This window comes from Bos indicus x Bos taurus, chromosome 1 (genome assembly GCF_003369695.1).
Source record: "Bos indicus x Bos taurus breed Angus x Brahman F1 hybrid chromosome 1, Bos_hybrid_MaternalHap_v2.0, whole genome shotgun sequence".
NCBI lineage: Eukaryota > Metazoa > Chordata > Mammalia > Artiodactyla > Bovidae > Bos > Bos indicus x Bos taurus.
In genome coordinates, this window is record NC_040076.1 from 137,669,859 (window position 1) to 137,693,067 (window position 23,209).

At 42.6% G+C, this 23,209-nt stretch overlaps 1 protein-coding gene across 3 annotated transcripts in view; it reads left to right on the plus strand.

Annotated features, from left to right (window-relative positions):
* Nucleotides 1-23,209, plus strand: part of CPNE4 (copine 4) — a 681,945-nt gene that overhangs the window by 630,431 nt on the left and 28,305 nt on the right. For all 3 annotated transcript variants that reach the window (XM_027546045.1, XM_027546065.1, XM_027546054.1), the window contains exons 9-10: nucleotides 9,028-9,114; nucleotides 13,019-13,078. In XM_027546045.1, the coding sequence (XP_027401846.1) occupies nucleotides 9,028-9,114; nucleotides 13,019-13,078 (147 nt within the window). The remainder of the gene's footprint in view (nucleotides 1-9,027; nucleotides 9,115-13,018; nucleotides 13,079-23,209) is intronic.

Consider the following 23,209-nt stretch of genomic DNA (forward strand, 5'->3'; position numbering starts at 1 on the left):
GTTTTGCCTTGTTCTCCTTTCCAAAGAGAAATAAACAAACCAATAAACATGGGAAACATTGCATCTTTAGAATGCTGGGAACATATTAAAAGTAAGATTATAGCATACATCACAACTGAAGCATACTGAAGTCTGATGCTTTAAAACAAACAAGAAAGAGTCTTTAAGTGCCTCTGAGGAAATGATCGTATGTTCTTGTTCAGGTATTAGTCAAGTCGCTCAGTCGTGTCCGACTCTTTGCGACCCCATGGACTGTAGCCTACCAGGCTCCTCCGTTCATGGGATTTTCCAGGCAAGAGTACTGGAGTGGGTTGCCATTTCCTTCATTAAGATGTGTCCAAATCTCTGCAGCCCATGGACTGCAGCATGCCAGGCTTCCCAGTCTTTCACTATCTCCCTGAGTTTGCTCAATTCATGTCCATTTAGTCAGTGATGCCATCAAACCATCTCATCTTCTGTCATTCCCTTTTCCTCTTGACCTCAATCTGTCCCAGTATCAGAGTGTTTTCCAATGAGTTAACTCTGCATCAGGTGGCTAAAGTACTGGAGATTTAGCTTCAGTATCAGTCCTTCAAATGAATATTCAGGGTTGATTTCCCTCAGGATTGACTGGTTTGATCTCTTGCTGCCCAAGGGACTCTCAGAAGTCTTTTCCAACACCACAATTTGAAAGCATCAGTTCTTCAGCACTCAGCCCCTTCTCTATGGTCCAACTCTCACATCTACGTGACTACTGGAAAAACCATAGCTTTGACTATGTGGACCCTGTTGGCAAAGTGATGTCTCTCCTTTTTTAATACGCTGTCTAGGTTTGAACTGTGGTGTTGGAGAAGACTCTTGAGAGTCCCTTGGACTGCAATGAGATGCAACCAGTCAATCTTAAAGGAAATCAGTTCTGAATATTCATTGGAAGGACTGATGCTGAAGCTGAATTGCCAATATTTTGGCCACCTGATGTGAAGAACTGACTCATTGGGAAGGACCCTGATGCTGGAAAAGATTGAAGACGAGAGGAGAAGGGGATGACAGAGGATGAGATAGTTGGATGGCATCATTGACTCAATGGACAGGAGTTTGAGTAGGCGCCAGGAGTTGGTAATGGACAGGGAAGCCTGGCGTGCTGCAGTCCATGGGGTTGCAAAGAGTCAGACATGACTGAGCAACTGAACTGAACTGAACTAGGTTTGTCATATCTTTTCTTCCAAGGAGCAAGCATCATTTAATTTCATGGCTGTAGTCATGGTATGCACTGATTTTGGAGCCTAGGAAAAGGAAATCTGCCAAGGGTTCTACACTTTTCCCCTTCTATTAGCCATGAAGTGATGAATTAGTCTTTTCAATGTTGAGTTTTAAGCCAGCTTTTCACTCTCCTCTCTCACCCTCATCAAGAGGCCCTTTAATTCCTCTTTGCTTTCTGCCATTAGAGTGGTACCATCTGCATATCTGAGGTTGTTGATATTTCTCCTGGGAATCTTGATTCCAGCTTGTGCTTCATCTATCCCAGCATTTTTGCATAATGTACTCTGTATATAAGTTTAATAAGCAGGGTGACAATATACCGCCTTGACATACTCCTTTCCCAATCTGGACCCTAGTACATTGTTCCATGTCCAGTTTGAACTGTTACTTCTTGAACTTCTTGGCCTCCAGTTTCTCAGGAGGCAGGTAAAGGTGGTGTAGTATTTCCATTTCTTGAAGAATTTCCCACAGTTTGTTGTGATTCACACAAAAGCTTTCACCTAGTCAATGAAGCAGGAGTAGATTTTTTCTGTAATTCCCTTTTTCTGTGATCCAATGGATTTTGGCAATTTGATCTCTGGTTCCTTTGCCTTTTCTAAATCCAGCTTGTATATCTGAAAGTTCTCAGTTCATGTAGTGTTAAAGCCTAGCTTGAAGGATTTTGAGCATTATCTTGAGGATGTGAGATGAGCGCAATTATACAGTAGTTGGCATATTCTTTGGCATTGCTTTCTTTAGGATTGGAATGAAAACTGAATTTTTCCAGCCCTGTGGCCATTGCTGAGTTTTCTAAATTTGCTTTCATAATGAATACAGTACTTTAACAGCATCATTTTTTTAGGATTTTAAATAACTCAACTGGAATTCCATCACCTCCACTAGCTTTGTTTGTAGTAATGCTTCCTAAGGCCTACTTGACTTCACACTACAGGATGCCTGGTCCAGGTGAGTTTCCACACTACCGTAGTTATCTAGGTCATTAAGGCCTTTTTTTGTATAGTTCTTCTGTGTATTCTTGCCACCTCTTTTAATCTCTTCTGCTTCTGTTAGTTCCTTGCCATTTCTGTCCTCTATTGTGCCCCATCCTTGCAAGAAATGTTCCCTTGGTATCTCCAATTTGCTTGAAGAGATCACTAGTCTTTCCCATTCTATAATTTTCCTCTGTTTCTTTGCATTATTCACTTAAGAAGTTTTCTGCTGTCTCCTTGCTATTCTCTAGAACTATGCATTCAGTTGGGTATATCTTTCTGTTTCTCCTTTGCCTTTTGTTTCTCTTCTTTTCTCAGCTATTTATAAGGCCTCCTCAGACAACCATTTTTCCTTCTTGGCATTTCTTTTTCTTTGAGATGGTTTTGGTCACCACCTCCTGTACAATGTTATGAAGTGCTGTCCATAGTTCTTCAGGCACTCTGTCTCCCATATCTAATCCCTTGAATCTATTTGTCTCCTCTACCAGAGTAAGACCCAGTTTTCCCCATAGTCAGTGTCTCCCATCAAGAAGCTTGCCTCTTATCCTCATCCATCAGAAGGCAGACAGAATAAGCAAGAACTACAATACCACTGCCTTTGGAATGAAAACAAAAATCACAGAAAGCTAACCAAAATGATCACATGGGTCACAGCCTTGTGTAACTCAATGAAGCTATGAGCCAGGCCATCCAGGGCCACCCAAGATGGACAGGTCATAGTGGAGAATTCTGGCAAAATGTGTTTCACTGGAGAAGGGAATGGCAAATCCCATTAGTGTTTTTGCCTCGAGAAATCCATGAATAGTATGAAAAGGCAAAAATATATGACACCTGAAGATGAGCCCCCACCCCCACATCCCCACCCAGATCAGTAGGTATGCTATGAGGATGAGTGGAGAAATAGCTCCAGGAAGAATGAAAAGGCTGGGCCAAAGCAGAAACAACACTCAGTTGTGGATGTGTCACCACTAGGTCAAAGTAAAATCCAATGCAGTAAAGAATAATGCTGCATGCTAATGCTAAGTCACTTCAGTCGTGTCCGACTCTGTGCAACCCTGTAGACGGCAGCCCACCAGGCTCCCCCGTCCCTGGGATTCTCCAGGCAAGAACACTGGAGTGGGTTGCCATTTCCTTCTCCAATGCATGAAAGTGAAAAGTAAAACTGAAGCCGCTCAGTCATATCTGACTCTTAGCGACCCATAGACTGCAGCCCACCAGGCTCTTTTGTCCATGGGATTTGCCAGGCAAGAGTACTGGAGTGGGGTGCCATTGCCTTCTCCAATGCTGTATAGGCACCTGGAATGTTAGGTCCATGAATTGGATGTGGTCAAGCAGGAGATGGCAAGATTGAACACTGACATCTTAGAACTAAATGAACTAAAATGGATGGGAATGGGTGAGTTTAATTCACATGACCATTATATTGCCTACTGTGGGCAACAATCCTTTAGAAGAAATGGAGTATCCCTCACAGTCAATATACTGTGTGCTTAGTTGCTCAGTCATGTCTGACTTTTTGTTACCCCACGGACTGCAGCCTGCCAGGCTCCTCTGTCCATGGGGATTCTCCAGGCAAGAATACAGGAGTGGGTGGTCATGACCTCCTCCATGGGATCTTCCCAACTCAGGGATCAAACCTAGATCTCCGACATTGCAGGAGGATTCTTTACTATCTGAGCCACCAGGGAAGCCCAAGAATACTGGAGTGAGTAGCCTATCCCTTCTCCAGGTGATCTTCTCAACCCAGGAATTGAATCAGGGTCTCCTGCACCGCAGGCAGATTCTTTACCAACTGAACTACCATGGAAGCCCAATAAGAGAGTCTAAAATACAGTACTTGGGTGCAATCTCAAAAACAACAGAATGATCTCGGGTTTTTTTTCAAGCAAACCATTCAACATCACAGTGATCCAAATCTATACCTCAACAACTGATGCCGAGCTGAAGTTGACAAGTGCTATGAAGACCTACAACACCTTCTAGAACTAACACTCAAAAAAGGTGTCCTTTTCATCATATACCCATGGCGGATTCATGTTGATGTACGGCAAAACCAATACAATATTGTAAAGTAATTAACCTCCAATTAAAATAAATAAATTTATAAAAAAAAAAGAGGGATTGGAATGCAAAAGTAAGAAGTCATGAGATACCCAGATTAACATGCAAATTTTGCCTTGGGGTACAAAATAAAGCAGGGCAAAGGCTAACAGAGTTTTTGTCAAGAGAACAGGCTGATCATAGCATATACACTTTGCCAACAACACTAGATGTGACTCTACAAATGGACATCATCAGATGGTCAATATCAAATTCAGATTGACTATGTTCTTTGCAGCCAAAGGTGGAGAATCTCTATACAGTCAGTGAAAACAAGATCTTGGCACTAAATGTGGCTCAGACCATAAACTACTTATTGCAAAATTCAGGCTTAAATTGAAGAAAGTAGGGGAAACCAGTAGGCCATCCAGATATGACCCAAATCAAATCCCTTATGATTTTACAATGGAGGTGACAAATAGATTCAAGGGATTAGATCTGGTAGACAGAGTGCCTGAAGAACTATGGACAGAAGTTCATAACTGTACAAAAGTCAGTGACCAAAACCATCCCCAAGAAAAAGAAATGCAAAAAGGCAAAGTGGTTGTATGAGGAGGCTTTACAAATACCTGAGGAAAGAAGAAAAGCAAAAAGCAAGGGAGAGAGGGATAGATATACCAAACTGAATTCAGAGTTGCAGAGAATAGCAAGGAGAGATAAGAAGGCCTTCTTAAATGAATAAGAACAAAAATAGGGGGAGATAATAGAATGGGAAAGACTAAAAATCTCTTCAAGAAAATTGGACATATCAAGGGAAATTTTCATGCAGGGGTGGGTATAATAAAGGACAGAAACAGCAAGGACCAAAAGAAGCAGGAGAGATTAAGAAGAGGTGGCAAGAATAAAAAGAACTGTACAATTAAGATCTTAATGACCCAGGAAACCATGATGGTGTGCTCCTTCTTTCTGAGCTGGACATCCTAGAGTATGAAGTCCAGAATACATTACTACAAACAAAGCTACTGGAGGTGATGAAATTCCATCTGAGCTATTTAAAATCCTAAAAGATGATGCTGTTAAGGTGCTGCACTCAATATATCAGCAAATTTGGAAAACTCGCGGTGGCCACCCAGCTGGTAAAGAATCTGCCTGCGATGCAGGAGACCCCAGTTTGATTCCTGGGTCAGAAAATTCCCCTGGAGAAGGGATAGGCTACCCACTCCAGTATTCTCAGGCTTCCCTTGTGGCTCAGCTGGTAAAGAATCCACCTGCAATGTGGGAGACCTGGGTTTGATCCCTGGGTTGGAAAATCCCCTGGAAGAGGGCATGGCAACCCACTCCAGTATTCTTGCCTGGAGAATCCCCATAGACGAAGGAGCCTGGCAGGCTACTGAGCATGGGGTGGTCAAGAGTAGACACGACTGAGGGACTAAGCACAGCAACACAGCACAGCAGTAGTCACAGGACTGGAAAAGGTCAGTTTTCATTCCAATCCCAAAGGGCAGTGCCAAAGTATGTTCAAACTACTGTACAACTGCATTCGTTTCACATGCTAACGAGGTTATGCTCAAAATCCTTCAAGCTAGGCTTCAGAAGTATGTGAACCAAGGTCTTCCAGATGTACGATTTGGGTTTCCAAGAGACAGAGGTACTAGAGATCAATCAAATTGAGAACATTCATTAGATCATAGGGAAAGCAAAGGTGTTCCAGAAAAATACCTACTTCTGCTTCATTGACTACACTAAATCCTTTGACTATGTGAATCACAACAAAATGTGGTAAATTCTTAAAGAGATGGGAGTACCAGACCACCTTACCTGTCTCCTGAGAAACCTGTGTGTGGGTCAAGAAGCAACAGTTTTAACTGGCCATGGAACAATTGACTGGTTCAAAAATGAGAATGGAGTACTTCAAGGCTGTGTATTGTTACCCTACTTCTTTCACTTATTAATATATGCAGAGTACATTATGTGAAATGCTGGACTAGATGAATCACAAGCTGTAATCAAGATTGCCGAAATATCAACAACCTCAGTATGCAGATGATACCATTCTAGTGGCAGAAAGTGAAGAGGAATTAAAGAGCCTCTTGATGAAGGTGAAAGAGGAGGATGAAAAAGCTGGCTTGAAATGCAACATTTCAAAAACTAATATCATGGTATATAGTCCCATCACTTCATGGCAAATACAAGGGGGGAAGTGGAAGCAGTGACAGATTTTCTTTCCTTGGGTTCCAAAATCACTGTGGAGGTTATTGCCGCCATGGAATTAAAAGACCCTTGCTCCTTGTAAGGAAAGCTGTGACAAACCTAGACAGCATATTAAAAGGCAGAGGTATCACTTTGCTGACAAAGGTCAATATAGGTAATGCTTTGGTTTTTCCAGTAGTCATGTGTGGATGTGAGACTTGGACAGTAAAGAAGTGTCTGAGTCCAGAAGAATTGATAGTTTGGAATTTTGGTGCTGAGAAGACCCTTGAGAGTTTCTTGCACTACAAAGAGATCAAACCAGTCAATCCTGAAAAAGGAAATCAACCCTGAATATTCACTGGAAAGACTGATGCTGAAGCTGAAGCTCCAATACTTTGGCCACCTGATGCAAAGAGCAGACTCATTGGAAAATACTCTGATGCTGGGAAACATTGAAGGCAAAAGAGAAAGGGTGGCAGAGGATGAGGTGGTTAGAAAGCATCACCAACTCAATGGACGTGAGTCTATGCAAACTCCAGGACATAGTGGAGGACAGAGGAGCCCAGGGTGCTACAGTCCATGGAGTTGTAAAGTGTCAAACATGACTTAATGACTGAACAACAACAAAACAAAAACTGTAATTATACATTGTGACAAATGCTATTAAAAAACTGAGCCATTTTAGTTATAAAGGTGTAATGTAAAAGAGATCACCTGAAAAAAATGAAATTTAACATGAGGGCCCTTAAAAATGAAATGTCAACCATGTAAAAAGCAAAGAAACAGCATTTCAGGTAGAGGGAACTTTGCAAATTACTGAGTCAGAAAAGAGTTTGGTGTGTTTAAGGATCTGTAAAGAGACCAGTTTATCTGTAGCAGAGAGGGTGAGCGAGCCATGCATGCACATGCATGATCAAGGACAGAGGCAGAGGCCAGGAAAAGAAGGTTCTGATAGCTTGGAGAAAAGAGTTTATATTTTCCAATAAATGTGTTAAGAGCACACTGAAGACTCTCCAATTTAGTAGCCACTACCTATATATACCTATTTCAGTTTTAATAAGTTTTAAGTTAAATTCAATTAAATTTCAGTTCTCTCTCTCTCACTTACACACACACATACACACACATATCAAGTGCTCATGTGGCCAGTGTCTTTCACATTGGTTGGTACAGATGTGGAATCTTCTCATTATTGTAGAAAGTTTTATTGGGCAATGCTATGAGGAGTCTAGGCTGGAGAATGATAAGATTGGAAAATGACATTAATTTTTTTCAAGATTACTCTGGCTACAGTATAGAGAATCAATTGTACAGAGACAAGAGAGTAAGGCAGGGAGATTTTTCAGGAAGCCATAGCTATAGGCAGGACAAGAAGTCAGCAATCTGGGCTGAGTTCCTCTGGGAAACTCCTCTCTGATCCAAACAATGCCAAGAGGACTCACTCCTGCATTTGTGCTTCTGCGGCTGGAGTAGCTGAGATGTTTCTCAGTGTGCTCTTTCGTCCTCTAGGACACCAGCCTAGGCTAATTTCACATGGTGGTGAAAACATCCAATCAGCAAGAGCAGCGCAAGCCCCAGTGCACAGGCACTTGTGAAACCTCTGCTCATATCACTTTTGTTAATGTCCCATAGGTCAAAACAAGTCACCTGACGAAGTTCAGAGTCATCATGCACTGGGAAGAATGGGTCATTATGGACAGTGCTGTATCAGCCTATCCACTAACATCTGCCTCAGAAATTTCTTTGTTTTCAGATACTTCCAGTTGTCAGGGGGTGAAAATTTGTCTTCTGAGTGGAAATCCAAGGATGACTCCTCTAGAACAGTGGGCAGGAGCAATTCGGTGACTCTTGAATGTTTGACTTTGTCAGCAGTCAAAATGCAGTTAGTTTTGTCCCATGAAGTCTTGTGTAGAAAGGTTGAGCTCTGTTCACGCATTAACTCCCATCTGCCTCCTCAGTTCTGATTCTATCCCTCACAGAAGCCCCTCTGGAGACAGTGCCACCATTGTGACATGTATCAATCCGTCATTTTAGTCCTCTGTGAAGTTAAGCAAACTCATTATCCCCATCAGCTTCCTATAACCAGTATTCAACGTTCCTCAGTTTTCCTGCCTCTTAAGTCAATTCCCAGACACTAACACTCAGCATTTGGGTTACTCAGCTATGTGTCCAAGATCTGTCCTTCTCTCTGCTTTTTGATTTGACCCCATTCATAGAAAGCATTTATAAGTGTCAGGTACTATTCTAAATGCATTATAGGGGTTACTCATTCAATCCTCATGGTAACCCTATGAGATAGCTATAATTATGGGCTTCATTTTACAGAGGCAATATGCAAGGCGTGAGGGAATTGAGTCATTTGTCAAAGGTCACACAGCTGGAAAGTGAGGAGCTGGGATTCAAACCAGGCAGATGATGTCAGAGTCTTCCTCTCACCACTTCTCCTTCCTTCCCCTCCAGATGCAAAGAGATCAGCTATAGACTGGGTGTCAGTCCTCAGGACTGCCTGCAATGGCACCCAGGGGCCTCCTCATGAATGACTCCACTTCTTCCTGAGCTGGCAATCATAGTATAACCTTTCTTATTGCAGGTGCAGTGGGAGTGTATCAACCCCAAGTACAAAGCCAAGAAGAAGAATTATAAGAACTCGGGCATTGTGATTTTGAATCAGTGCAAGGTATAAGCATAGCCCCTGTCTTCCAGGAGTATGAAACTAAGGCCGTCTGGGAGGAAGGCCCAGGTGGTCTGCACAGAAAGAGTGTCAAGAAGATATGATCTTTTTAAAATAAAAAAATCAGAAAGTCAAGGTATTAGTGGACATACATTATAAGTTTGGGTGGTTTTGGAGCTGTGGTAGGCCAATGCCTCCATCACCTCAACAAAGACAGTCCTGCCCAAAGATAACAGAGTCCTGGTCACAAGTCAGGGCCTTCTCTTCCCAGGACATCACCAGAGGGAGGTCCCCAGATGGGGATGACCAACATTTCTAAAGCTCCTGAGTGAGTGAGTGAAAGTCGTTGAGTTGAGTCCAGTTCTTCGCGACCCCATGGACTGTACAGTCCATGGAATTCTCCAGGCCTGAATACTGGAGTGGGTAGCCATTCCCTTCTTCAGAGGATCTTCCCAACCCAGGAATCGAACCCAGGTCTCCTGCATTGCAGGCAAGTTCTTCACCAGCTGAGCCACCAGGAAAGCCCAAGGATACTGGAGTGGGTAGTCTATCCCTTCTTCAGGGAATCTTCCTGACCCAGGAATCGAACCAGGGTCTCCTGCATTACAGGCAGATTCTTTACCAGCTGGGCTAAATGGAAGCCCCAACTTCCATGTAATAAGTACTAAGTTTTTAATAAAAAAGATTTTAAATAGAATAGTTAATATTACCAGAACTGTACCAAGACAATGTAATACCACAAAAAGTTATGGAAAATAGCAATAATCTGCCAATAACAGGATTATTCTATTACATTCTAAATTCAAATTTTAATCTTCATTTATGCATATTTCACAAAAGAAAACACTAATATTAAGTTTTAGAGTAAATTTTTACTCTTATTTTTTTGTACTTTTATTCCATACATTAAAGTATTGCCATTTCAAAGTAACATCTACAGCTTCCCAGAAGAACTAGTTTTAATACTGGCAGTCTACCTGTTCAATACACACCTATATAAATCTTTTCTTGTCAGAGATCTCAATATTAAGTACTCTACACCAGGCTTTTTTGTTCTGTGAACTCTGTTTCACTAAAACTTTCGTTCTCCATTTCCCCTTCCGTAACCACAGGCATACTCAGACTTAAAGATTTATCTTTCTTACGTATATTCTGCATGCCACCTCTGTCTCTGGAAGACACTTTCCTTCCTGCTGACACTTTCTAAAGTGTCATTTTTAGGCACTTTCTAAAGCACCTACTCTGTGCTTATCACACAAAGTGATCATCACTAGTACTTACCACTCAGTGTTCTGTATGTGGCACCTCCTCCATGCTGAAGAGATACCATGAAAACAAGACATGGGGGATGAGTAAAGCACCTAAAAATTTCTCCCAGAGGGGCTCTAACTCCACAGAAAATCTCTGGGAATAATTTTGCCACTGGTTGAGTACTTACTTTGGTAAAAAATAACTATAATACGTTCTGTTATTCTTACCACAACTCTGAGATTTCTACTTTCAGATGTGATTGTAACTAGTTCATTGTCACACACATGGTAAGAGCTGAGATTGTAATCTCTGTCTGTCTGACTCCATGATGTGAGACTTCCATGCCATCCAGTTTCTCTCTAAATATATCGGGTTCCTCTTCTCAGAGTTGGCATTCCTGGCTTCCAGGGGCTGTAGGAGCCCATTCTCATATAACAGAAGAGTTGGGGGGAAGACTGATGGGTCTGGCTTAGGTCACAGGCCTATCTCGTGAACTAATTACTGGAACTAGACGATAACAATGCTAACCCCATCTGGGGTCATTGTTTTGATAATGTTTGCCGTATTTTATAATGCTTTGATATCTTGGGGCCTTGCATACTGGAAGGAACTGCCTGTCTTAGGTTTAGCTAATTACTCAAGATAGCAATTAGCGTGCCTATGAGCCCATCTTTGATATGCAGATGGAGCAATCCAGAGCCTGTATCCCTAGCCACCCCCTTTCCTGAGCTCTCACACACCAAGCCAATATTCCCCCTGCAAGCCCAATATCCCCCCAGAGCCAGCTTCAGACAATTAGAGACCATCCCTATTTCCCAGAGCATCCAGAATCACTCATTATTCAGTCCTAAACCTGATTAACTGCTTACCTTGCCTCACTCATTCCTCCCCACAAAAACCACCATAGTGACTTTGTCTGTGCTTTCCCTGTATGCCTCCTACCTCCTGACTAACCCAGTGCTACCCCACGTGGCCCCCTTGTGTGGCAGGACATGCCTTCAGTCCTTTGGGGAGCTGTGAATAATAAACTCTTCTTTCAAAGGCAGTTGTCTCTGGTCATCTTACTTACCTACCTATACAGACCAAATCCTGGTGCATTCAGAACAGTCCTGTGCCCCTAGAAGCAGGAGAAAAGATGATCCAGATGAGTCAGTTCAACCGTCCATCTCTGTAAGGTGACTGTGCATATAACTGTTTCGATCTAAGAGTCTGGTACTCAGAGGACATGGTATTGATAGGGATATAGTAGTAGGTCCACCCACTCCAGTATTCTTTGGCTTCCATGGTGGCTCAGACAGTAAAGAACCTGCCTGCACTGGGGGAGATCTCCCCTGGAGGAGGGCATGGCAACCCACTCCATTATTCTTCCCTGGAGAATCCCCACGGACAGAGGAGCCTGGCGGGCTACAGTCCATGCGGTCACAAAGAGTCAGACATGGCTGAGTGATTAAGTACAACACAGCATCTCAACTATCAGGCAAAGCATCCCCATAAGGAAGCCAGGAGCAGGCACTATTCTGAGGGCCCAGTAAACATCAGCCCTGAGACAAGTCTGCTGATAGATGTGTGCCACCTGGAGGTGGTGCCTGGAAATGCTGCCACAGGGTTTTGTGGGTCAGTCTTTGAGAAGCTGCCCTGAGCTTCAGATGGAATATGAGAAGCAAGGGTCAAAAATCAGCTGATGGTTGTACCAGTAAAATGATCCAGATTGTGAGCTCTATAACTGCAGGTACCATGCCTGTTTCTTTTCTCCCTGTATCCTTAGCATCCAGGGCATGGTGGAGGCTCAATAAATCCTTGTCAAATAACTGCATAGATGAATGTCACCAAGACTCAAGCAGCAGAATCATAATGAAGCAGAAATGAAGACTAGAAATCAGTAAAGAGTGTGAGAACACGGAAGCTAGGGGTGGGGCAGGAAGCAGAATGCCTGTTGACTTCCAGCCTAGAGGTCAAAAGGATGCATTTTGGTCCCACCTCCACCATCTAGGTAGATGATCTTAGCCTCAGTTTCCTCGTGGATTAAATGGACACAATAATAATCATAGCATCACCTTCACAGGCTCGTTCAAAGAATTAAATAAGATCATGTATGTTAAGAGCTTGGCATACAGTTCAGTTCAGTTACTCAGTCGTGTCTGATTCTTTGCGACCCCATGAATTGCAGCAGCGCTCAGTAAATATTAACCCTTGTTCTTCATGGCAAGGGAGGAATCTCACTAGCTGGCAGCTTACAGTGGAGAGTTTCTTGGATAATTGTGACCTTGAAGCTGCTTGTCTTTTTCACTGTGGTGTTAGGAACGTTACCAGAACTGGGACTTAGACACAAGCAGCAAGACTGAAGCTAAGTGTGAGACTTCATGGATTTCAAACCAGTGGTGACCCATGAAAACACAGTACCAGTCTCACCCCAGAGGCAGAGGCTGATTAAAATCATATGTAAACCCAAAAAGAGTGAGAAAGAGGACGATGGTTGCAGCCCTCACAGGCCCATCTGTTTTCTTTCTCTCCTCTAATGAAAGATAATCAGCTGACACCTCTTTTCCCACAGGCCTTTCTCTGCTCTCCCCTCTAGGTCAGCAAACCCCATGCTTAGGCCTTTAATGTGTAAGTACTCGGATCACACTGTTCTAATACAGCTTCCTCTCCTCCTGTGCAGATCCACAAGATGCATTCTTTCTTGGACTACATCATGGGTGGCTGCCAAATCCAGTTTACAGTGAGTTGTTTGTTTGTTCTTACTCAGGGAGCGAGGTTGGAGGGCAGGGCTGGGTGTGGGGCACGAGGACCCACAGTCTGTTCAGACCCTGGGTTGGCTTTGCTCAGGTCTCACTGCTGAAATATCATACAGTAACATCTCTGACCAACCTAAATAGCATATTCAAAAGCAGAGACATTACTTTGCCAACAAAGGTCCGTCTAGTCAAGGCTATGGTTTTTCCAGTGGTCATGTATGGATGTGAGAGTTGAACTGTGAAGAAAGCTGAGCGCTGAAAAATTAATGTTTTTGAACTGTGGTGTTGGAGAAGACTCTTGAGAGTCCTTTGGATTGCAAGGAGATCCAACCAGTCCATCCTAAAGGAGATCAGTCCTGGGTGTTCATTGGAAGGACTGATGCTAAAGCTGAAACTCCAATACTTTGATACTTTGGCCACCTCATGCAAAGAGTTGACTCATTGGAAAAGACTCTGATGCTGGGAGGGATTGGGGGCAGGAGGAGAAGGGGACGACAGAGGATAAGATGGCTGGATGGCATCACCAACTTGATGAACATGAGTTTGAGTGAACTCCGGGAGTTGGTGATGGACAGGGAGGCCTGGCATGCTGCGATTCATGGGTCACAAAGAGTTGGACATGACTGAGCGACTGAACTGAACTGAACTGAACATCTCTTTACAATGAGGTCACACTTCTGTTTTCCCCATGACTATTTTTTCAGCATCCTATCAGGAAATGCATGCCATTCAACCTCAGAGGGTTTGGGGAACCAGTCTATTATGTTTTCCATTCTTTCAGTAACTGCAGGAGGCAGGAGGCAGTGGGTGGGTTGCCAGATTCCACCACTGGGTGAAAAGGGTTGGGGAAGGAGTGAACCGTGCTAAAACATCCCACTGAACCATGGCTGACATCTTGGTTGTGTTCATTTGGACAGAACACAAGCTTACATGTCGAGCCCAATGGTCAGTGCCAAGAGTAAGCCATCTAGATGACTCATCAGGCAATGAAAAAGTGAATTCCAAAAGACTAGAGAACCAGTCTGTCAATGTTGAGAAATAGAATTAATGAGTGGACTAAGGGTCTTCTCCTACATGGAATCTGTAAGCCCATGGGATTTGTACACTCCTAATAATGTATTTGGTGGTGGGCTGGGTCTTTTTTAAGTGTCTGGGTGGGCCAAGATTGTAAATCCACCTGCCCTTGAAAAATTTGCTCTCAGTGGCTTCGTATTCAAAATCCTCCTAGTTTCCAGCAGACATGACCTGCAAAAAGAGAATACCCAGATGACAACAAATAGATCTGTTAAAACCTGTGGGAAAATCATGTGGATGTAAACAAGTTGTGCAGCATCTGTGCCCCATCTTACAGAAGTGTACTTGTGAAACTATTAGCCCTATTTAGCTCCCTAGATGGGCTCAATCATGTGAGGAAGGCAAAGAAAATGGTTTGAGCCCAAGAGAGTCAACTGAACCAATGTGTTCCTGAGACAAAAGGTAGTGAACCCAAAGGATTAGAGGGGGCTTTCGCAAGGGGATGAGATAAGGCCTCTCCCTAGATAGAGGCTGGGCTTTTGCTATAACCTACCTATGTCCTGCCTAAACTTAGGCAATTGTTCATTTGCCACTGAATATTTATGGGAGTTAATTATAGATTATGGTCATTTTTTTAAAGTCTAAGGTTCTCTAAAGGCACACCCATAGAGCACCCCACCCCCATATACACACTGGCATGTTTAGAAGGTAGTAACCATGTGCATTGTGGGCAAACACCCTGACCTCTGTCTGTCCTGGGCACTTGGAGGTGGAGGAGCCAGCAATGTCACAGAGGAGACAGTGTCCCATGATCTTAGGCAAAAGGCTGGTTTCAGGAAACTATTCATAGATTTTCAAGTGAAAGCTCTATCGATTTGGGTCTGTTTTAGGTTCTATAGATCCCATGCTTTTGGACAACTCTTTAGTCAACCTTCAGGGGCTTGCTTTGCCCTTGGAGTTGGGCTGCAAAGAGTCAGCCCCAGTGAAAACTGAAAATTTGAGCCCAGAAGGTTCCAGCTCTACACCCTGGCTCACAGAGGAGAGGGGAGGTCGTGTGGTCCCCCTGACCCAAGGAGATTATTCTTCTGGTGTTGCTCTCCCCTCCTTCTCACTTTTTTAAAAAGTGCTTGAGTAATAAGAAATTACTTGAGTAATAAGAAACCCATTTTTTAAAACTAGTTACTTGCCAATTAGCTTTTTATTTTTTAACTCTATTTATTTTGGCTTCACTGGGTTTTTGTTGCTACATGCATGTGGACTTTCTCTAGTTGCAGCGAGTGGAGGCTACTCTTCATTGCAGTGCACGGGTTTCTCATTGTGGTGGCTTCGGTAGGTGTGGCTAGCAGGCTCTAGAGCATGGGCTTAGTTGCATGTGGAATCTTCCTGGAGCAGGGATCAAACCTGCGTCCCCTGCATTGGCAGGCAGATACTTAACCACTGGATCACCAGATGTCCCATCCTTCTCACTTTTGCTGACCCTCCCCAACTTGAAGGGACCACCTCAGTTGTTATCACCACCACTTCCCCAGCCCCCACTTCTCAGCCTCTCAGCCCTCCAGCATCCTCAGAGGGACCTGCAGGAAGTCCGCAGTGAGTGAGGAGCAAGACCGCTGAAGAGGGAGAGCAGGTGTAGATAAATGCCAAGGAGAGGAGGCCAGACCATAAGCAGTGCCTAGAACAAAATCCTTCCTCCTGGAGGGCTCCAGGCCAGGGATGCAGGAGAAGGTGCTAGGTGTTCTATTTTGAGGTTTCTGTTAAAGAAAACATAACAACCACCTCATTGTCATTTTCCTCTAAAATTAAGTCAATAATTTCTTATTACTCAAGCATTGCCAGCTAATGTAAATGATAAGCTATAATGCAAACTATTGTTAACAATTGATCTGCCTTACTTAATTTGGCCTCGTATTTATTATCTGCCCAGTCATTTCATTGAAGCCATCTGGAAAAATGAAGGGAACTTTGCAGAGGGATGAGAAATGAGAAGAGTGCTTCCTGGTGTGGAGATGGGCAGAACAGAGGAAGTGAGTCCAGGATGACTCAAATGTTTTGTGCCTGAAGACAAAGCATGTTGGCCCCATTCACAGAAATATGGAAATCAAGATTAGCCACCAGACAGAAGAATGAACTTCCCCAAAGATGTGGTGAGGGTGTTTTCAGGTATCCCAGTGAGATGGCATTTATAAATATGGCCCTTGGTTTCAGGAGAGAGGTGGAAGCTGCACATATATAGGTCTGGAGGAGATAGCTAAAGAGAAGAAGACAGAAAGATAGGGGGCCTGGTAACAGAATGTTATGGAAAATATGCATTCAGCAACAGGGAAAAGAGGAGCCAACAGTAAGATAAGATATGCCAGAGGAAAAGGTCCCAGAGGAGGCAGAAACTCAGATGATCAGGAGAAAGTCTTACAGGATCAAGAACAATAATCTCATATGCTAAAGAAAAGATAAGGTGAAGAATGAAAATCAGTGACTGAGCCATGTGATGAGTAAGCACAAGTCGTCTTCAGAAGAGCAACTTCAGCAGAATGAGACCGTAGGCCCAAGTGTTTGGGGTGTAACAGACAGTGAGGACATGAACGCAGTGGGTATATCTACTCGTTCAAGACAGCCGACAGTGAAGGAAAGACAAGAGGCAGAAAGTAGGTGCCAACCTGAGGATGAGAAGAGGGAAATTTTAAGTAATAAAATAAGCAGAAAAGATCCCAGGGAGGGAAGCAGATAAAGGATGCTAAAAAGAGCCCCCATCAGTGATTCTTTCTCTTTTTCGGTCCCATGGACCACTTGAAATCTGACACAAGATCTATATCCTCTCACTGGAAAGTGCACACACTCCACCCCACACACAACTGCAGGATGCCCTTGGGCACCTGTGAGGACAACCTTTGTTCCTCGTGTGAATTCTTGAGTCATAAGGACTCTGGAGCAACAGTCGTGTCGTGGTCTTGTAAGAGCTGGGCAGAGATTGAGGGAGAGAAATTGGGTTCCATGCATTTGGCACATGGCACAGCAGCCAAAAGAAAACCAAATACTAGAATTTCACCTACAAAATCAACAGCTATAGACAGCATAGATGAGGCCAGACTCCATAAGACATCTGGAAAGACAATGGTAGAAGAATTAAATGTTTCTGTTGAAAGTTATTGCCTTTCCAGATGCGAAAAACATTCATTGTAAAATGGATTTTCACGGAATCAGGTTGTAAGCAACACAAACGTCCAACAATAAGATAACGGCTATATAAATCACTGTAGCTCATCTAGGTGGACTGTGGATAAAGCCATTTTAAGTGATAATTATAGTGACTTGTAATCACATGAGGATATGTTAATGTCATTAAGTGAAGAAAAAAGAATATAAAGCAAAGCTACCCTATGATTACAACTATGTTAAATGTCTATATGTGTTATATATATATTTTACATATAAAATTTTAAAATATTTTGTATTTATATATATGTAAAACTAAAAAAGAAAAATATGACTTACTGAACTAGTAGAATCCTGAGTGGTCATTTTTCTCATATTATATTCAGATGACCCTTTTTATTATTTGTAATTTTTTTTAATTAAAAGGGGTATTGCTGGGACTTCCCTGGTGGTCCAGTGGTTGGGACTTTGCCTTCCAATGCAGGGAGTGGGGGATTCAATCCCTGGTCTGGGAGCTTAGATGCCACATGCTTGGTGGCCAGGGAACCAAAGCATAAAACAGAAACAATATTGTTACAAATTCAATAAAGGCTTTAAAAATGGCCCACATCAAAAAAATCTTAAAAAGGGCGAGTATCACTTTTCATTATCTCTGATTTTATTATCTATTTTTTAATAATATGATATAACAAGCTAAATGTGGCTAAGCTTGAAGATTAGCCTTCAAGCCTAAGAAAACATTACCTATTAAAGGTCCTCTCCTGTCATCTTTTCTGACCTTAATACACTTAGGACATCCTATGCCCACACTATGTCTCAGTTTAGTTTTAAATCCTGATTTTAAATGCCAGACTAAATAGTGATGGACTCTTGTGTAGTCCTCTGAGACATGAGACTGAGTCCTGGGTTGAAGAGGAAAATGTTTTGCACATTCCAGGAAGTGAACCAGACAACATCCAGGTTCTTTCTCATCTTGTCTTGGCTCCTATTTCTTTCCTGCTATGGAGTTTTGAGGAGGCAGAAAAGCACAAGAATTATATATGTTATTTAAGAAATGGTCCAGACTGAACAGTATCACCACCTATAAGGCTCGTTGTATAGGCCCAAATTGTATACAAACTTAAAAAGAAGAATGAACAGCTGCCCTATAGCAGATGATATCAAAAAGATTTCAGAGAGATCAGACAGCTAACCAGAGATGGGTTCACAGCAGCTTTCCCCAAAAAAACATCCAGGTGGGTCTTAAAAGGCCCAGTTGTCAGAGGCAGGGAAGGGATCTGAGGCATGGGCTCGGTTCAGGTAAGAAGCTAAAAATATCCAAGGAAGGATAACATCGTTAGCGTCCAGCCTTTTTCGGAAGCAGTTCTTCACACTGGGGACTTGGCAGCATAAAGAAAGTAAGCACTTTGCTCTCATACTTTACAAGATTTTGCAAAACTGCACCATGGCTCTGCTTAATGAACAGCGAGGCCTCCTGGGCAGAAGGGGAAACAAAGGAGGCCTGCTCTGGGGCTGCCCACTGGGAAGATGGGAGTGCAAACCAGAACCACAGGCTTTCCTAAATGCTTCATAGCAGAAGAGGAAAATAGTAGCTCTGCAAGCCAGCCACATTCAGGAAGCCAGGAATCAAGAGCCTCCTCCACAAACTGGCATTTTTCAGTCATTTTCTTGCTTTTATTTCTCAACTTAGTCCCATCTTTCACAGCCTCCCTGTTGCTTTTTAAAATAAACCTAACCTTTCTCTCTGTTCTCTTTGCACTCATGCTAACTTAAGAGCACAGAGAATTGGTGGTAGAAGACCACCTCCTGAAGACAAAATTCTTATCTCCAGCCTCATCAGGGAGATTTTAGGGAACCATCACTTGCCGGGGGCGGGGGGTGGGGTGAATATTTGAGCTGCTTTGTACCTGAGACTGTCTATTTACTGTCAAGTAAAATGATAAAGTGAGACGAGGTATCCGAGAACTATATTGTAAAGTAAAAAAAATAATAATAAAATTTAAAGAAAAGATTTTAATGACCCAGATAACCACGATGGTGTGATCACTCATCTACAGCTAGACATCTTGGAGGAAGTATGAACTCAAGTGGGCCTTAGGAAGCATCACTACAAACAAAGATAGTGGAGCTGATGGAATTCCAGTTGAGCTATTTCAAACCCTAAAAGATCATGCTGTAAAAGTGCTGCACTTATTATGCCAGCAAATTTGGAAAACTCAGCAGTGGCCACAGGACTGGAAAAGATCAGTTTTCATTCCAATCCCAAAGAAAGGCAAAGCCAAAGAATGCTCCAACTACTGCACAATTGCACTCGTCTCACACAGTAGTAAAGTAATACTCAAAATTTTACAAGCTAGGCTTCAAGAGTATGTGAACCGAGAATTTCCAGATGTTCAAGCTGGTTTTGGAAAAGGCAGAGGAACCAGAGATCAAATTGCCAACATCCGCTGGATCATTGAAAAAGCAAGAAAATTCCAGAAAAATATCTACCTCTACTTCATTGACTACACTAAAACCTCTGATTGTGTGGATCACAAAAAACTGTGTAAAATTCTTTGGGAGATGGGAATATCAGGTACCAGGCCACCTTACCTGCCTCCTGAGAAACCTGGATTCAGGTTTCTAACAAGAAGCAACTGTTAGAACCGGACATGGAACAACAGACTGGTTCCAAATTGGGAAAGGAGTACATCAGGGCTGTATATTGTCAACCAGCTTATTTAACTTCCATGCAGAGTACATCATGCAAAATGCTGGGCAGGATGAAGCACAAGCTGGAATCAAGATTCCCAGGAGAAATATGAATAACCTCAGATATTCAGATGACACCACCATTATGGCAGAAAGTGAAGAGGGACAAAAGAGCCTCTTGATGAAAGTGAGAGAGGAGAGTGGAAAAGCTGGCTTAAAACTCAACATTCAAAAACTAAGATCATGGCATCTGGCCCCATCACTTCATGGCAAACAGATGGGGGAAAAAAATGGAAACAATGACAGACTTTATTTTCTTGGACTTCAAAATCACTGCAAGTGTTGACTACAGCCATGAAATTAAAAGATGTTTGCCCCTTAGAAGAAAAGCTATGACCAACCGAGACAGCATGTTAAAAAGCAGAGACATTACTTTGCCGACAAAGGTCTGTCTAGTCAAACTTATGGTTTTTCCAGTAGTCATGTATGGATGTGAGAGTTGTACTACAAAGAAAGCTGGGTGCCGAAGGATTGATGCTTTTGAACTGTGGTGCTGGAGAAAACTCTTGAGAGTCCCTTGGACTGCAAGGAAATCAAACCAGTCAATCCTAAAGGAAATCAGTCCTGAATATTCATTGGACAGACAGATGCTGAAGGTGAAACTCCAATACTTTGGCCACCTGATGTGAAGAGCTGACTCATTAGAAAAGACCCTGATGCTGAGAAAGATTGAAGGCAGGCAGAGAAGGGGACGACAGAGGATAAGATGGTTGGATGGCATCACTGACTCAATGGACATGAGTTTGAGCAAGCTCCAGGAATTGGCAAAGGACAGGGAAGCCTGCCATACTGGAGTCCATGAATTGGACACAACTGAGTGACTGAACAACTACAACAACAAATAATAAAATATTTTTATGAGCAGAGGGAACTATAGAAAGCAGCACATGATAGGGATCATTATTTTATTTCCTTTTTTCATCAGATAATGTTTAGTTTAATACCCTTCCCCAAAGTTTCATCAGCATCTCCTGAGCTTGAAGAGCCTCTGTGGTTGTCATAAATAAGGGGGTCATCCCCACTAAAAGAGTGCAAACCCCAGAGGCCTGCAGAAAAATAAAAAGCAATTTCCATTGGGCATGTTTTTCTCTACAGCACCACCAGGAACAGACAACTCAATACTGCCTACTAACCTTGAACTTCAAGTTACCCCACTTCATAATCTCCTCCATCCCCAAGGAGATCTGGCCACTCCCTTCCCTAACTGGCATCCGCTTCACAATCAGTCAACGAATATCTTATTTCTATTCCATGCTTAATATATTCCATCACAATCCTCTTCTCACCACGATCTCTGCCTCTCCCTTGTTTGTTAAGCATAAGGGAATTATTCCAAGCCTAGGGATGAAGAGTTGATAGAAATGAAAAAATGTAGAGCACTGGGACCAGAGTGAAGAAAGAGAGGAAGGCACCTAGGGTGCAAAATTTAAGGATGCATCACTCGGATCGGGCAAGTGTAGGATCAGCTCAGATGAGTGCCTTCCTGAGTTTATGCCTCTCTTGTCTTACTCTAATCCCAGCCCTATGATTTTTTTCAAAATTTAATATAGTTGTTGCCAAAATTTTTAATGCTCATCCAGATGTTACATGCACTTCTTCCCACACCACAGAGACTCATTCAGGTGATACACCTGGGCTCAGATGCTGCCTTTTGGTGCCTACATGCTTGGAGGATCTCACCTGTGCTTAGCAGGATTAGATGTTCGATTATGTTTCTTGAGTTGCCATTTTTCTTTATGGAGGTTTCCCCCTCTGTTCTTTATATTATCTGATTTATCTGATTTCATTCTCTGGTTTTACATCAGGAGAGCAGCATGTTTTTGTCATCACAAGACACCCTTGACAATCAGGCAATCAACACACGTGGGACAACTGCAGTATTAAAAAACACAGGTAGACTGGAACATCAGTGATTTGCAATATTTGCAATGACACTGATAAATCAGAGCAGAATCAAGTGTGTGTGTGTGTGTGTGTGTTAAGTCGCTTCAGTCATGTCTGGCTCTGTGACTCTATGGACTATAGCCCACCAGGCTCCTCTGTCCTTGGGATATTCCAGGCAAGAATACTGGAGTGAGTTTCCATTTCCTTCTTCAGGTGATCTTCCTGACCCAGGGATCAAACCCACATCTCTTATGTCTCCTGCATTGGCAGGCAGGTTCTTTACCACTAGTGCTACCTGAGAATCAAGTTTATCTCTGCAACATCCTTACAGTCTCTAGAATGTTCTACAGTTCTAAAGTGCTTTCTTTCCACAGTAGGAGAGAAAAAGATGCTTTTCTTCTAGCTTTCCCAGCACTATGTTTACTTTTAAACACTATGTACACCTGTGAGGTGCCATGATCTCTTAAGTGTGTCTTGTCAGGACAGAAGTCAAGTGTGGTGGGTGTGTGTAGAAGCTTAGCAAATCCAGGAGGCCTGAGATGCTTGATTTCTCCAAACCCTGTCTCTTGGGTACCTTTTGAGTATCTTCCTTGGAGAAGTTTTCCAGGGATTATCTGAATGTATCTGGACCTTCGTCTGGTTGGTGCCCCATAGGTGTGACCTAGAATGCTTTTTGATTGCAAAATGCATGTAGACTTGCCACCCTCAACTAACTTTTCACCACAGTTGATGTTATCTTCCTCTCTTTTTTCACTGGCTTGGCTTTCACCTTCAGGATGAAATCTATCTCAGAAGATATTAGATTTCACTGATCCTTTTAGGTCACCCTCAATTACCCATTACTCAGTCACCCATTATCCCACTATTTTTTTTCTTTTTAAAAATTATTTTATGTTCATGTTTTTATTGAAGTATATTTGATTTACAATGTTGTTTTAATTTCTGCTCTATAGTAAAGTAATTCAGTTATACATATATACACATTCTTTTTAAAATACTATTTGCCATTGCAGTTTATCATGGGATGCTGAATACAGTCATCTGCAATATACTGCCGGGGACCAGCCCCGGCTGATCCAGGGTATTCGAAGGAGAGACGGCGTAGGCGAAGATCAGGAAACAATTGCTTAATTAAACATTAATTAAGGATATAAAGAGTAATAGAATGAGGATAGCTCAGTAAAATTCAGTGAAGAAAAGAGGCTGAAATAAGGATAGCTCAGTGAGGAAATTCAGTGGAGAAAAGAGGCTGAATAATTCAGCCAGAAGGTAAGAGAAAGAACGACATGGTGAGACCAAGTTTCGGTGAACAAGGC